Raw genomic sequence first — 16,718 nt, 5'->3', positions numbered from 1 at the left:
GGTTAGATAGAGCAGAGCAAAAATACCAGAATGAATAGTCACCAAATTATTTCCACCATGTTTTAAAAATCTCTTTTTAAGCACATAAATTTACAGCTTAACCACCTAAAACATATCTCCAGTTTTCGCTCTTCCTGGGATCTCCCCCGGAGTACCAACAAGGGGTCCGATCCCACCTCCCGACAGCAGTGCCAAGGGTGCCGTTCGCAGTGAGCGAAGTCGGAGTGCGTTTGAGACCTTTGGTGGGAATTTTGCCCAGAAAAAACAGACAACAGCTGAATAAATGTGACAGGATACGGCCCCGAGTTTGCGATTGTTCTGGGACGGTTCCTATTCAGCATCTTCTTAATTTTCATGTAAGGTGAAATCTGAGAAATGCTTTGCCACCTCATCCCCATGCATCCTTCCACCCTGCCGCAAGTTTTCTCTGTCCCAAATCGCCATCCATCTCCAGGTCCTTAACCGACATGGCAGGTAGGAGAACATGGATGAGGACCAGAGGGATGTCAATCAAAGCCATCCTTGGCACGGGCTGGGGGCAAGAGGAGGCTGTGAAGGAGAGGGGAGGGGGATTTTGTGAGCTGGCTGTGATGCCTTCTCATTCTTCCACCCCTTCGTACAACAAAAATAAGTAGTGAAGGGCCTTCGCTGCGGTAGGGCAGAGCACTACTGCTGAGCCACCTCGTTGGCCAAAAGAGTGGTGAAAAAACCCCTATATATAAAATAAACAGGATTCCTCATTTCAAAAACATACATAAACACACACCGATAGGTTCAAGAAATCAAATTAAATTAGAAATTGTGACCTTATGGACACTGCTGCTGTATCTGAAGACAATTTTCAAAAGTATGAGCAACTATTTGTGTTTCTCTGGAAAGGAGCGCAGGTCAAGCGTCGTAGCGCAGTCTCTCTGCTGGCTTCAACTGCTGTTGGGGAGGTGCGTTACGGCCTCGAGTTGTGCATTTGCAGAGAAAATATCACACCGTCCAGATGCTCAAGTCTGTTCTTTCTGTGCAGAAAACACGGCACAAGGCTGTAACAGTGTATGAAATACCAGGGAAGAGCTCAGCGTATTTTTCCGAGGCTTGGTAGAAGTTAGCGGTGAAGCACAATCATTGCAGTCGAGATCAGACTATCCATTAGCTATCAAAGTCCTAAGTCTAATTAACCCCCAAAATTGACTGACAAAGATCATTCCTCTTTTATGCTGCCTAACTGGTTGTATGTACGCTGGGCATGCAGTACCTAGGTCAGATGCTGCTTTGTTATAATTAGGGCAGCAAATTTTGTTTTCTGTTTGGTACTTGCTGTTACATATTGCATGTAATGTATGGCACTGTTAAGGGAAAAAAATTGGAGTCAAAGTGCCTGGAAAGTTAGGTCTGCTCTGTAGCACTGTGAGATTGTTGACATCTGCCGAGGTTGGAGAGCTCAGTAAGCAGGAAATGGGGTGTCACTCTGAGTGGTAGTTTACCATTATCCTGGCATCCTAATGAAGTGTCTGCAGTGCACAGAGCTTCTGGATGGCATCTTAACGCACGGCTAAGCAAAAGCACTTCTCTCCTTGTCACTGTCATCCATCTGCCTGCACCCTACTGTAGCCAATGGGATGGAACCATGCTACAATGTGCTATAAGCCATTTAGAGTTGCACATTGCATAATCAGTCCCATCAAATATGTAAAAAATGACTATTATTGGTTATTTCCCTCAAACTCTGGCACCTGGAGTTTGATACATTAAAGTTTAACTTTTGTAAGTGCTGTTTTTTCCCATTAATTCTACATATATTTTTGTTAAATGGGACTGAGTTGTGAACTCATTGTCTTGGGTCTTGCTAATGGATCACAAAAGTTGTATGAATATTCATTGCAAACTCCACTTTATATCACATAGGATGAATTTATCAATTGCCCATATAGAGACGTTTCACGCAATTCTCATTTTCTTTTGCAACATCTATTTCTGAGGCATGAATAAAAAGTAAAATCAATTCAGATCACAAATTGGTTATTTTCCTTATAGCAAACATTAGTTAGTTTGAACGTTTCTTATAGATTTTTTTTAAAACAAGAAAATATTTTACAATGTATCTGCACGAGACAATTGCCATAGTGTACTGCAAGTGATTAAAATTGGGACTTTTATGTTGCATGCAGTAACATTAAAATATCCTGACATTAAAAGTGATACAAATTATTTATCTATATATTTATACATAAAAATCCATGTGTTTTAGCCAGCATGACTCCCAGAATATGAAGACTTACCGAATGAAAGCAGAGTTTTGGGCAGTTAACATCTCTGAAAAAAAAATCAAGCCAAGAGAGCACTCTCTTTTAAGCAAGTTTTCATTCTTTGATAACACCAAAGCTATCAAGGACTGGGGTTAAGCATTGTGTGACAGGGCAAGCTTCTAAAATGGGCAAGAGCAAGATGAATTGGCTAAGTCGGGTGTTTATTTATACAAACAAGAGGGCAGAACATAATTTAGTTGCATCAGGAATTTTTCACAGACATTAAAACTATAGCAAACATAACAGCGGGGATGCTTGCACAGCAGCACAGTGGGGAAGCTCACAGAGCGTCTGCCCACACTACGGCTGGCTGTAGCCAGCGCCATAAGTCTCACGATTTCATTAGCACTTGAAAATCCACCTAACCCACTCAGTTCCGATTAAAAAAAAAAACCAAAAAAAACCACCCAACCAAACAAAACCGAAATAAACAAACCAAAAAAGCCCCAGACAAGACCTGTCTTTCTCTCTCGGCAGCTGAATCAGTCGCAAATTGTTGGAAAAAGTCTTGGCAGACAGATTTTGCTGTAGCAACAGTGTGTGACGTTTTAACCACAGCAGAAATCTTATCCAAAAAAACAAAACAAGGTGAGAAGAGCCATGTAAGAAAATCAGAGAAAACCATGCCTAAAAAACAACAACAAAACATAGATTAAGTGGCAGATCAATAGTTTGATATTTTATGCAGAATCATAAATCACTGTTTTTTTCAGCAGTTCAGCTGTGAGGCTCGAGAGCATAAAAAGAAACCATGGCTCGTGATAAAATTAGGCATTAACGTGAGCCATAAATGCCATTTAACATTAAACATGCACAAGCCACTGCAATGCCTGGTAAAGGGAAATGGGTGCTATAGTAAAACTATACAAAGTAAGTCAGACATGAATAATGCAGCAGGTCTGAGGAGGGTCACGGGTCAGACTCCAGTACCTTACAAAATAATGAATGCATGTCAGGTTAGAGACATACATCCCTTCCTAGCAAACATGAGTTATTGGAGATAAACCTTGGACTTCCTGTTCTGAAACAAAGTGGCTTGTTGTAAACATCTACGTCCATTTAAAATTAATGATTAAAAGAAAGATTCGGTGGGATTTGCTTAAGTATTCTTTATGGACACGAGTGCTAAAGGTTACTTTCTTCATTCATTTTTACCCAGCCACTGTTAATGTTACAGACACATCATGTTTTCTTCTGTGCTCAAATGTTTATCCAAAGCTCATTTACAAAAGAGCTTATATAATATTAAGTGTTTTTTTTTCAATGCATTCTTCATTTAAATGTAAACAAGAGAGCATCTCCAGTTTTGTTCCGTTTAAAGGGAGCCAGCCCTATTTTTAAAGACAGTAACCCAAATTCTAAATATAAGTTCTATGAAAATATTACATGGAAAACCATCTGCAATTCATTTCAGAGTATCTTGACCTGCTGAAATTATCACCTATATCTTCCATATTTTGCCCCAAAAATGCAAAAAGGATTAACTATCCTCTCATTCTTTATTTGATATATGTGATTACGATGACTCTTTTCCTTTGGAAATCTTCATAGGGAAACGAGAGCCTAACTTTCCAAATGGGAATCTTTTCCCCAGATTTTCACAATAAAAAGAGTATAATGAAAAATATTATTATTTCATTTTATCAGAATTGGTCTGCTCCATTTTCTAGACTTAGCTGGAGAATTTAACAGCTGTTCAGAGTGTTTTCCTTCCTTTGCACCCTGTACTGTCAGGCTTCATAATACAGCGCAAAGAGGAGGATACACTCTCCACAGCTATTTATACAAACCCATGTTTAAGGATTTCCTCCCTCCATTTGAGCACGGTAAAGAGAAAACCTCAAAAAAAATTGAATTAAAAAATCTTCCTACTTAGGAATCTGAAAGGGGAAAATTTCAAGGAACGTGGAACTCAAGGCTTTACAGAAAGAAGGCAAATACATAGGTATCGCAAATGAAACATAAGATCTTGCATCTGATCTGTTAAATATTCCATCAACAAGGTCAAGTGTAAAGACAAGCCCAGCCACAAAAACTGAAGCGAGAGTAAGCTTTAATAAAAAAAATGAACAGTTTATCCTCTTCAGCTTCTCAAGTGGAAAAACAAATTCTTTTATACTAGAGAAAAATCAAGTGTGTATATAGCATTTAAAAAAACACCAATATCAACCATTTTAATGAAAGAGTACCCAATATTTTCATGGAACTATAAAAGGGAACAAGACTAAGTGTTATGGCAAAAAGCCTGGGCTCAGCAGCTTTGTGTGGGTAATGGTGAAATGTGACTGTGATTTATAATGAGAAAAGGTATCTACAACATACAATTTTCTACCTAGCTGCAAATAATAATTCATAGTGATGTCCCTTCCAGATAAAATACCTTTGCAATGTAGGACTCATGTGGTAAAATGATCATGATAAATGTCAGACCAGTGCAGGTAACGGCTTTACAAACCATTAAGATTAGCTGGCTCTTTTTTTTTTGATGATAACAGTAACCATGCTGTGACTCTATGTGGTAATAATATCTCAGTACTGATAAATGCCAGAGCCAGGGAGAGGTGTTTATCATTCCCAGTTCAGAAATGCTGACTAAAGTTACCACATGTTGCCTGTTTTTTCTTCTTTTACGATAGACTAACAATTAACAAATAGACTGATTCACAAAACAATTTTATGCAAAATTTCTTCGGTTTTTGTGCTTTAGTGCCTACCTACAGATCTCTTCTCCTGTATCTCGGTACTGATGACTTTGGTACAGTAAGCCCTAAAACAAAGCTTTCTACCCTTGCCATTCTCTCAATAAATAATTTCTTTGTAAATGAATACTGCTCTTTTTAGTTTCTCTTTTTTACAAATACACCTTATGAGGAAGCGCAGCCTCTGTAATGTAACTGTTTCTGTAGGGAAGGTGGTTACCAAGCTGATATCTGTGTTAACCAACACAGAGCAGAGATGCTTCCTTCAAGAGAGCATGATCAAGTTTTACTGTATGACGTTTCCTTGCAAATATTCTGCATCAGACAAACAGTGAGCCTTTCCTTCCATTGAGTCTTTCCCTACCTCCGTGTTTCAGTTCCACTCAAGTCCATTGAATTCTCAAGAGAAACAGAACTGAAAAATAAACTAGTTGAGAAGCTTTATTTAAGAAGTTGCAGAACAGCCAGGGCAGCCCCAATCTAAACATAACTTATCTAGTAAGATCATAGCATGTATGCACACCAAGCAGCACAAATAAAAAGCCCACAGAATTTGTACCCCCTTCCTACAATAAATTCACTTCTGCAAATTTCATATCATTTTCATTTGTAGCTTCAGTCATATTTCCACTGGACAGAGAGTCCATGGGACAAAAATAAACAGTACCAATGACTTGTGGTAGAAAACATCAAGGGGTGACTGGGTTGCAAGGCTGGGAGAGTTTGTGCTGTTCAGAAGTTAAGGTTCTGTATACGTCAAACCAGAACAAGAATAAAATATCCAGAAAGCATATTCTTCATTTGTGTGCAACTGCATTATCACTATTGCATGACTTCCTATAGAATAAAGCCGTATGAAAGTTTGGGGGTTTTTTACTAGAAAATAATACCTGTGCATTGATTACTTTGAGCTGTTGTCTTTGATATCTATATAAATGTTCAAATTATAAACAATATAGGTATATACATACTGAGGAAGGAATATTATCCTAGTAATTTTAATTTTTAAATTCAGGTCAATTGCAGGGAATTTTTGCTTGAAACGTTTTTTCATGAAATCTTTGAATCTTTGAAGCTGGTGAAGGTTCTAGAGAACAAGTCTTGTGAGGAGTGGCTGAGGGAACTGGGACTGTTTAGCCTGGAGAAGAGGAGGCTGAGGGGAGACCTCATCGCTCTCTACAACTACCTGAAAGGAGGTTGTAGCGAGGTGGGTGTTGGTCTCTTCTCCCAAGTAACAAGCGATAGGACGAGAGGAAATAACCTCAAGTTGCGCCAAGGGAGGTTTAGACTGGACATTAGGAAAAATTTCTTTACTAAAAGAGTGGTCAGGCCTTGGAACAGGCTGCCCAGGGAAGTGGTTGAGTCACCATCCCTGGAGGTATTTAAAAGACGTGTAGATGAGGCACTTAGGGACATGGTGTAGTGGGCATGGTGGTGTTGGGTTGATGGTTGGACTCGATGATCTCAGAGGTCTTTTCCAACCTTAATGATTCTATGATTAATTAAGGCACTAATCACCATGTATGCTTATGCAGCACCTACTGCAACTGGGATTCAGTCCTGATTGAGATTTCTGGGTGCTAGGATAATACGAATATTAAAAAGGAACATATACGAAGAATGATAGGTGATAATTAAATCATAGATGATAAGATCAGAAGAGTATTCTCAGGTTATCTAGGGCATGTAACACGCAAAATGTTTTCCTTACATCAGACCTACTGACACCTTATCTAATCTGTTCCTAAACAAAAGTACAGTTGTACATAACTTTGCTTTAGTTGCAACATCTTATACAAATTGATGAAAATATCAGTCAAACCTTTCCCACAAAACTATGAATCATGCATCATCAATAGGAAAATATATCTTAACAGAAAGGATAGCAATGTTCTTATCACCTCAAAAGAGAGATTAAAGCCCTTAGTACTGCATTCTTTATTATTAATTGCAAGTTTGAAATACAAATTGTTTCCTACAGAAATTACAGTTGTGAGATGCTACAGGTGTTAGAAAATAGCTACACAGTTTCTTGAACTAATTGATCACCAGAAAGCATGACTAAAAAGAATAACAAATCATTTTATATTTTCAAACACGTTGGGGTGTAATGTTAAGGATAGAGATCCATAAATATAGCTGATTAAATCATGATGAGAAAAAAAGGACAACAAGGACTACCTGGGAAGTACATCCATCACAGACATAAGTTGCACCATTGGACAAATGTAATTCCAAAGTGGAATTCCACTTAAGATGTGGGTCTCTTACTACTTGGAGGTACTTTATGTTAGGATGACAGTCTAATAGTCTAATAAAATAAAAGAAAAGCATAAGAATATAATTCTGTGAACCAGAAAATGCTTCCTTAAGATCAAGAGAGAATTTTTAATCCTTGTAAATTACTCTTGTTCTCTATTAAGGTGACAGAAGGTATGATATATTCTGGTTTTAACTATATACTAGTGATGGCTTTTCTTGTTAAGGTACCAGATACAGTACTGGACAAAGTATTGTCCTCATATGGCACTCAAGTGGTTATTTTATCTTTTTTTTTCCCCTTAGAAATCCAGGACAACGCCACTCGCATCAAATCCATAAGGAGCCTGGTAAAAAAGCTCCCTAGACCAAACTATGACACAATGAAAATCCTGTTTGAACATCTAAAGAAGTAAGTAGAACTGTGGTACTAACAGATTGATAATTTTAAAAGGAATCGGTGTGTGGTGGCCAAATCCTATTGGAAACGTCATCCAAAATACCAAAGATAATTATGTTCTTTGGCAAAACCAAGCATGATTTATGGTATCTATGTATATCCTATTCCTGCTCAAGAAATCAGTATGTCTAAGCAAAAGTACGAATTTTTCCTCTACTAGAAAACAGAACAGTTCTGTTTCCTTCGATGCAGTCAGACACGAGGATTACTATGCTACAGGTATATTCAATTGGGCAAATGCAACATGTTCCAGTATTGCTTTTGTCCAGTTTGATTTGACTTTCTCCAACAATAGATCTTTTGATCGCCATATTTTCACCATCAAGATCCCTGCTGTTCAAACTCCTTTATTGAGGCACGTAATGATAAAAATAACCTCACCCAGGAAAGTACATTACGAGCTCTTGTACTTCACGAGGAAGCTTGTGACAACACAGAATATCTAAGAAATGCTGAGGAGAGATTTGGAAGTGCACTTTTGCTCTTCTAATGTTGCTGAGATACCACAGAGGCAGAAAAATGACACTGTGAGGCTCCACCTTATCATTCCTCTGTGGTTTCAGCACTCATTGAGCTCCATTTGCAAGAGACGTCAACCCACAAAGTAAACCCAGGTTCTCATGTTCACCTTGGGTTTTTTCTAGTGTTTCATGGCATTAACAGTAAAAAACGTATGTAGACCACATGCTTACTTGGAAACCAACCTGCAGCTCTTTGACTTGCAGAATGACTGGGCAGAAGTGGCAGACCTCAAGATAGGGGCACATGAAGGGCAGGATCCTGTTCCTCCCTTCGTGGCTGTCCTGCTGTTGGGACTGACCGGTGCCATTTTGCGTAGTCACTTTTCAGCCAAACTATCCTTAAAATTGAAGCGACTAAGTAGGACCTAGGGCCCCATGGAAGCCCTGTGCACAGAGGAGCAGTTCATCCCAGGAATGATATAATGACCCCAGTGAGTGAGTAATAAAGACTCCAAATAAAAGATTACTCTGAGCTTATAATGAATGATGTCTTTATACTGGTCATTTCTGCTGTATTCTCCTGGCATATACATATAAGAGTGTAGATCCTTTATCTTGTTTCACAGCTTCCAGTTGAAACTGCAAAATGAACTCCATTTCATTAAGCATAGAAAGATTTTAAACAGTCCATAAAATGACTGATTTTGGCCTTGCAGAAAAAGAGTTTTCTATGTATTCATCTGATGTACCGTTTGTGCACATTCTCTCCTTCAGCGGGTTATCTACAGAAGGATGATAATTTATTACTATCAATGGAAGAATAATAAGGGAAATTATTTCCTGGGAAGAACCTGAGTGCAAGAAGTGGGTACATGCTGTCAGCACGGATATGCCATATGCAAAATTTACTGCACCATATGTGGCATTGATCCTAACCTGAACAAAGTTTTGTTACCATGTCTTAAGGGAGAGATATCAGGTATACACAATAAGTCTTTGATCTCATACTTAAATCTCTTGATTGAGACTCAGGAGACATGGGTTCTGTTCTTGGCTTTGACTGGATGTTCTGGGTGACCTTGGGTAAATCACTTCATCTCTCTGTGCCTTGGTTCCTTGTTTACAAAATGATGATAATACTTCCTTTGTCTGCCTTGGCTTTTTACAGCATAATCTGTTTGGGACAGCAATTGTTTCCTGCTGTGTATGTGTAGAATAACTGGCAAAACTGGACCAACTCTAGCGTTTTTGGAGAAAAGGAAAAAAAAACACACTAAAATACAGTCAATAAAATACCAATACTTTGTAATGTATATGTACAGAACTCCAGGCTTGACTACAGCTCTGTAGATATGGTGGTAAGGTGGACGTACTACCCAAATAAGCATATGCTCTTACCCAATGTCACTGCAGAAGGCATGGTGAAGCTAGATGCAATACTGTGGCAGAGAGGGATGGAAGGCAGGAAAATATGATATTTGAGCCTTTTGGGGGTCTGAGAATAATGGTAGTAATCATCTGAGTCTCTCTGAAGAAGGTCAGCCTTCTCTGCCACACAAACACATCCCCAAGGAAGGACAGGACTATTCCATAAGCTTTGCTCCATTGATATGGAAGCAGCAGTACAATAAATACTGAAAACACAAAAAAAACAGGTAAAAACTGGTTTGTTCTCTTGAACTTGTCAATGTGAAAAACGGGCCAGTCAGAATGGCCTCGCGGCTCTGTAAATGAGAATAAAGAAACATACATATATTGTACATAATGACATGATGTTTATATTACATAAATATAGGCTATGTGAGTTTGTTTAAATTAACCTAGGAAACAAGTTTGCAGAGGTGAAAAAGCGTAGAATTATATCACTTATAGGGAGACTCTTCAGAAGAGGGGTGCCAATGTGCACGATGTGCCAACCTCACCACAGACTTGCACCCTGTGCCACCCTCTTCCACCACAGGGTTTGCCCAGTGTAAACCATAGGAAATTCAAAAGTTTCAGGTTAGTTGAAAAAATAAGTAAACTGGTTTGGTTTGAGGCATAGTACCGCAGTTTCTGTATTTGCTGGTGGAGATGGCTGTTCTTGCCCAATGTTGAACTGAGCTTCAGGAGGTTTCTGATGGGGAGAAGCTGAAGGACCACAGCTATGCTGTTTCTGTGGCATTCCCCTCTTTCTCCTACCCCTTTCTTTCCTCTCTATCAGACAAATAGAACAGGGCTATGCAGACCTGGGCCATGGGACTGTGTAAGCCTGGGACTTCTGTACAGCACGTGAGAGCGTATGTCTCACGGACACGCAGGAGCTCAGCACGAGAATCCAACCTTCGCCCAGAAGGCTACGTTTATCCTAAATCACTGACGGCAGCGAGGCTGTACTATGGTTTCATTCTGCGGCGATCCAGTCTGCGGGAGCGGGTCCAGATCAAGCCCAAATAACAATGTGAAATGCACTTCAGAAGGGTTCTTCTTTAGAAACTCAGACAAAGCAGCTGATGAGAGAGTGTGCAAGAAAGCCCTGGCAGCAGGGATTAACACCAGTGACATATATCTTTCTTAAACCAAGCCCTCTGAAGTTGCAAGAAGTCGCAGTGCAGTGTATGAAGCCCACAGGAGGGGATTAAAAGCAAAGCTTGGGGTTGCAGTACCTGTTCTTTTAAGTTTTTTGCATTTGATGAAAAAAACCCCCACCAACATCCCCTGTTCATCTTTGCATGAAAATTACTCTACTACTCGTAAGCAGAAGAGACAAAATATGGGGCTGAACAGACACATCACATAGCTCTTGCTAGTCTAATACCATAAGAAAATGTTTTATTAGGACTTCTACTGAAAATAATTGAGCACAACTACTATTAGGTTATTCATACTTCTTCCTGAAGATGAGCAAATCAAAAAAATATTATACTTTACACATGAAAGAAACAACAAAACCCAACCTGAGTAGGGATTTTCCCAAATAAAGGGCTACAGAAAACAGCCTGTTCTACTTGAACATGTTTAGAGACTAATGGCTTGCTCTATATAGCCCATATACTGCTGTCACTGTACATTTGTGAAAACAGCGTCCCAGTTCCCCAGGACTCCACTCTTCCCTGTTACTTATCTACAAGTGAATTTTACTCCCAGAGTGAGCTAATTGCAGGTACCAGATAAAACTGATATACCTTTCCAACCCTATTTTACAGGCATACACAGGACGTCAAATGATACAGAAACTCTGTATTGGCTCTCCGCACAAACGTGAACTGAGAAAACAATCCCTGTCCGATAAATCATTATTTGTACCCAATAATTTGCTCAAAAAACTATAATTCAAGTGAGGCAGAAGGAGCATTTTGCTCTTTAGGGATCCCATGCTATTTTATGACTGGTACCTAGCCTTCTTTAACAGCAGCACCTTTGAGGTAGCTATTACGCACCCATTGGGAAACCGAGGCACAAGAAGTTTAAATGGCTTGAAGACTCAGCCTAAGCCAGCAATACAATCTAAAAACCTGGAGGGTTTGTTTTTTTTTTTGCACAGAAGCTTCTGCAGTGACTCTTTCCTCCCTAAAGCAAAATGCAGTAGGGGAGAGGAGCACCCTGGCTGGGTCCTCTGCACCACGCTCCGAGCTGGCGAGGGCAGACGTAGCTCTGCTCCAGAAGCTGTGTGCCTGCATTATAACAGCACTGTGCCTGAGCTAATAAGCTGTGCTTATTAATGTTAAATTAATGAATCTCAGCCTGCTCTGCTTATTAGGTTGAGCTCCGTGCCACCGCAAGGCAGCTCTGCGACTCCCAGACCCGAGCTGTCTCACATCTGACCAGGCTGGAGCACAGGGCAGCCAAGCTCGAGTCTGTCTTTACCCATCCGTGTAGACACCCCTGCGAAGGGATATATTACAGACAAAACCCCTCTCCTTGCTTATTATTTTCCCGCACAAAGGCAGGATAATACGTGTTATTTACAAAAGTATAAAACGGATGTTGAAATAATTAAATGGGAAGACGGGGGCCAGCCTGATGCTACCATCCCTCTCCCTTACGTAGAAAGCACTGAACCCAGATGCCCAACTGTGGAAGATATTCTTCCAGCAGCAGCATCTGCCTCCTTGGCAGGCACTTCAGGCAAGTTGTCTGGGGAGCTCTGCAGTTGCCTCTTGGTTTATCACGTGGATCTGTTACTGTGGCCTATCTGGCTGCCTTGTCCGGGCAGAAGCCAATTCCTTTTGATTCACCTTTGAATCGAAGAAATTCCATCTTTTTGCTGCACTTTTCCCCTTACTGTACATAGCACGGCAAGACATTTTCAGATGCCATTCAGGCTTTATGCTCTTTCACAGCGAGAACGATGATTTCCTTCCCAACTGCCATCCCCCTCCCCAAATTCTTCATTCTTACTAGCAATTGTTTGCATCAATTTTACTGGAAATAAGCTCCTCATCAAGAGTAGAACTTTTTATCTGTCTAAGATGAACCCACTAATATTAATCTATTACCTAACGAAAATCATTAGTATTACAAGATTCATGCTTTAGTTGTTTTGAAAAATAACCCTCCCCCATGTTCCTAGCTCTATGAACAGAGCAAAGCGTCCAGCCTTGACAAATGAAACACACACTCCCCCTCAAACCTCGCAACATGTGGCAGATACATTCCGAAGAGCATAGGCTTTTGCAAACTACATGCGACTAAACAGACTTATTTCTACCTATTAAAGATTAAAAAAAAAAAAAAAAAAAGAAAAGAGAAAAAGAAAAAAGCCATGCATAGACGGAAGCCCACAGTAGCCCGCACACCAGGACACGATGACAATGTGATGACAAGTCCAGCAGCAGTACCCAGAATTCTGAGGGAAAATCAGAAAATAAAGTTAAAGTATGGCATCTAGTAATACTAAGCAGGGGATGTCTGCAAACTTTTTTTTTTTTTTTAAAGTTGGTGGAGGAAAGATGTAGCAAACATATGTGATTTTCACTTACTAAACTATGTGTCATATCAGCAGTTTCAGGCAAGCTTACATATTAAATCTAGGCTCAGGAGAACCCTTTTTCCACACAGTAGAAGAACAGTTTACTTTAAGAACTGTACAAGCTTTTTATTAAGAAAAAGAAGAAGGAAAAAAAAAAAGGTAAAAGTTACGTAAAAGAAAAAACAAGCCCCAGAATGGAAGGACTATATAACAAATTTCTATTTGGGAAACCTCAGAGAACCTGTGGGAGACCTACAACGCAAAGTGTGCGATGGGCATTTAAATTTTGCTTCAGGAAAAATGCCCAGATTCAGGAATGTGTAGAAGCACAGAAGTCCTTAACTGAAGGCACAAGAAACAAAGACTATTTGTTGAAATTATTTCCTGAATCAAGACCTTTCTTTATAATCAGGCAACTCATGACAAGCTCTTGCTCTTCAGCCATGGGACAGCAGTAGGGAGAAAAGTTTAGCCTTACTTCTACAAGCTTGAGGAGCAGTTACTGGAAATGTGAGGAGGAGAAACGTCCTCTTGCACCGTAAGAGTGAGTAGGTGACTGGCCAGGTACATAAGAGACTCGGGCATCCCTGACTGGCATTTTAAGATATACATGGAATGAATTAATCACTTTATAGCTTGAGAAGGGCAAATGTATATCAAGACATGCTCTTGCACACGTGCTTTTCTCTGTTTCAGCTATAGAAGAATTTTAGAAAGGAGCTGGAGCAACGCCAACACTTGTTCCATTTACTGTAGCTTCCCGGGGCGCATTTTGGGGGGAAGGAGAAGAGTTAAAACCATTTCTCTCTGCTAAGTACACATTGGTCTACTAAACTCTCCCCTTGTAAATTAGTGGACACAAAAAAATGTGCACCAGGCACAAGTGTGCACAGGAGAGGAGTAATAATAGATTTTGGATTAAAGGCAAAAAAAATTCCAGTATTCCAGAAGCAGCTTTGTGCATTTTTATTTTATTCACTTTGGGGCGGGGGTGACCTGTTACTGAGGTTTTTGCAGTCAGGCTCAGTCCTTCTTTTTGCAGAATAAGAGAGTTTGCAAAGTTCACCTCTCCTCTGAAGAATACCTTACAGCTTAGTGTTTTTAACGAGAAGCATGTTGAGTAATTAAAACCACATTTTTACCTGTGTTTCCATATACTTCCTACTTCCACAACCGTATTTAAAAATGTAAACCCTGATTTTCATAACAATCAGGCAAATAATTACACTTGGTAGTTTTCAATGCTACCAAGCTGCAAAATGTACTGAACTGGTGTATCAGCAAATAACAGCACGATAAAAATAATTAACATAGTTTTAATTTAAATATTTATGATACGGTTGACTCTGTGGCTGTACGGCACCATTGTGCTAGGTACAGTACACAAATACAGATAGATAGAGCCCCTGTTTCAAAGAGCTCCTATTGTTCATCCCACATTACTCAATATCAAACGATCTCAAAAAAGCTTTTCAAACATTAATTAAATCTCCTAACTTCCTTTTCAGGTCAGTAAGTTTTATTATCCTTGTTGTGTAGATGGAGAAAGTGAGGAATGAAGAGGGTAAGGCACTTGCCCATGATGACACAGCGAACACTTCTCACTTCTACTCTCCGCTTACTTCCCCCACCCCGAGCCCCCCACGCCTTTGAAGGCTCGTCCATATGCATATTGGCGCTGTGGGCGTACGCGTGCATATGGCCAGCACATCTCGGGGAAGGCCGGTTACTGCTAAGTACTCTTCGGTTAATAAAGACCATGTGAGAGTCCTGCTTCTGGTTTGCACTCGCATAAGCTTTAGTAAAATATCGCTGGCAGAGTTAATTTATGTGATTTTGTAACCTCTTAATATTGCTTGGGGTTAGCGTTCTTTTCAACTCAAATGTTTTTTGTTGGTGAAAATTAAGAATGTTCAATTCATTACAAAACAGCTTTTATTCCCCTTCTTTTTTTTTTTTTTTTTTTTTTTCTATTTTGGGAGGTTGGACCCTAACACATTAATGTCCAGGACCAGGTCATCAAAGGGTAAACTGCAATGCTTTTCATTTTTCTGACTAAAGATATGGGATTTTTCTCAGAATAAGGCTGTAAAATAAATAATAGGCTTGAAGTTTCTTAAGATATTCATTGGAACTTAAAAACAAAACAACAGAGACTTTAATGCCAAAATGTCAGTGTTCTGTGCAAAATAATTAATATAACACAATAGGATCTATTCTACTATCGATTGAAAGGGAATTTATGCAGGTAATTCATTAAGGCTAGTGGGAGTTTGGCATGTAAATCCCCCAGCACTTTGATGGGAAAACAGACCCTGATGATTTTTTATTTTTTTAAAAAGCTGTAAAATACATGCTGTTCAGTGGCAAATATGTAAAAAGAAAAAGCAAATACCTGAACAACTACAGTAACGGATGCCCCTGCTCTGTGAGACTTCTGAAATGACATTAGATCAAATAATTTTTCACACATTGCAAAAGATACAACAATCATTTCAATCACCTTGTTAAGGGAATCAATACATTTTTTGCTTCCAGAGAATGGTATTTTACATTGCTACATTTGCAGGTTACCACCTTCGTATATCTCTTTTTGTGGTCAAGTGCATGATTAGTACTTCTGACAGGGTATTGGACGTCTTCTTATGAAGATCTACAAATTCTTGTAAATAAAAACCAATCTGAAAAAAAATGAAGAGCAAATCTGTGGACTGGAATGCACCCTACTTGTAATGGGAACAAAAAGCTGGCAATGAAATATAAACCTAAATCACAGCAGAATGACCTACTTTAAGGCATTTGCCAAAGAGACAGTGTTTTAGACAGCTCCTCTGAAGTAGCGTCTTTATGTCTATGCCATCTGCAGATTTATTATTGTGCTTTAGGAAAAAAAAAAAAAGAAAAAGGAAAAAAAAAAGGGAAAGAGAAAAAAAAAAAGGGAAAGAAAAACCTACACTATGCCTGAATAAAACTCAGCTTCATCTATAGGAAAGATTCCAGTACTGTGGGCACCACACCCACACCTACTGATGTGGTCCAAGTTTTTTCTTTAGAGGCACCTAATTAAGAAACCCTGACTCATTTACATGGATACGTTTGATCTAAATTACACTCCAAACCACACCAAATTAGGAGCATCTGTGAATGCGAAGTGTTTGTTCCCAGTGACTGGTAGAATAGGGCCAGTTCTGGACGGCACATGTTCAAGTGACGAAAAATATTTCAGATGTAACATACTTCTGAGACCCACTTTTCCACTAATAATTCATAATGAGTTAAACCAGTATCTCTGCTTGAACAATTATTTCAGGCTGTGAAAAAAATGTCATTTTACTTTTAAAAGGAAGTGGGGGAAAAAAAGGGGTGGTAGACAACCACCTAGTTTGGTTATTGTCCCTGATAAAAGGCCTTAACACAACCACTAGCTGCAATTTAAATCTTTGCAGTGCACGTATTATCAGATATACATTACTCCTGAAGCCCGGACTAAAGGAAAGTATCTATGAATGATTAGTTGTTGTTCACAGACAAGACCTTCTGCCTTGATGTATGGTTTTCTGTTGTTAACCCACTGTGCTGGCTTTCCTAACG

At 39.4% G+C, this 16,718-nt stretch overlaps 1 protein-coding gene across 2 annotated transcripts in view; it reads left to right on the top strand.

Annotated features, from left to right (window-relative positions):
• Positions 1-16,718, top strand: part of ARHGAP15 (Rho GTPase activating protein 15) — a 333,439-nt gene that overhangs the window by 300,852 nt on the left and 15,869 nt on the right. For both annotated transcript variants that reach the window (XM_075152711.1, XM_075152712.1), the window contains exon 13: positions 7,562-7,667. In XM_075152711.1, the coding sequence (XP_075008812.1) occupies positions 7,562-7,667 (106 nt within the window). The remainder of the gene's footprint in view (positions 1-7,561; positions 7,668-16,718) is intronic.

Source organism: Calonectris borealis, chromosome 6 (genome assembly GCF_964195595.1).
Source record: "Calonectris borealis chromosome 6, bCalBor7.hap1.2, whole genome shotgun sequence".
Taxonomy (NCBI): domain Eukaryota; kingdom Metazoa; phylum Chordata; class Aves; order Procellariiformes; family Procellariidae; genus Calonectris; species Calonectris borealis.
Note: the sequence above shows the minus strand (reverse complement) of the source record. Positions and strands in the feature narration are given on the sequence as shown.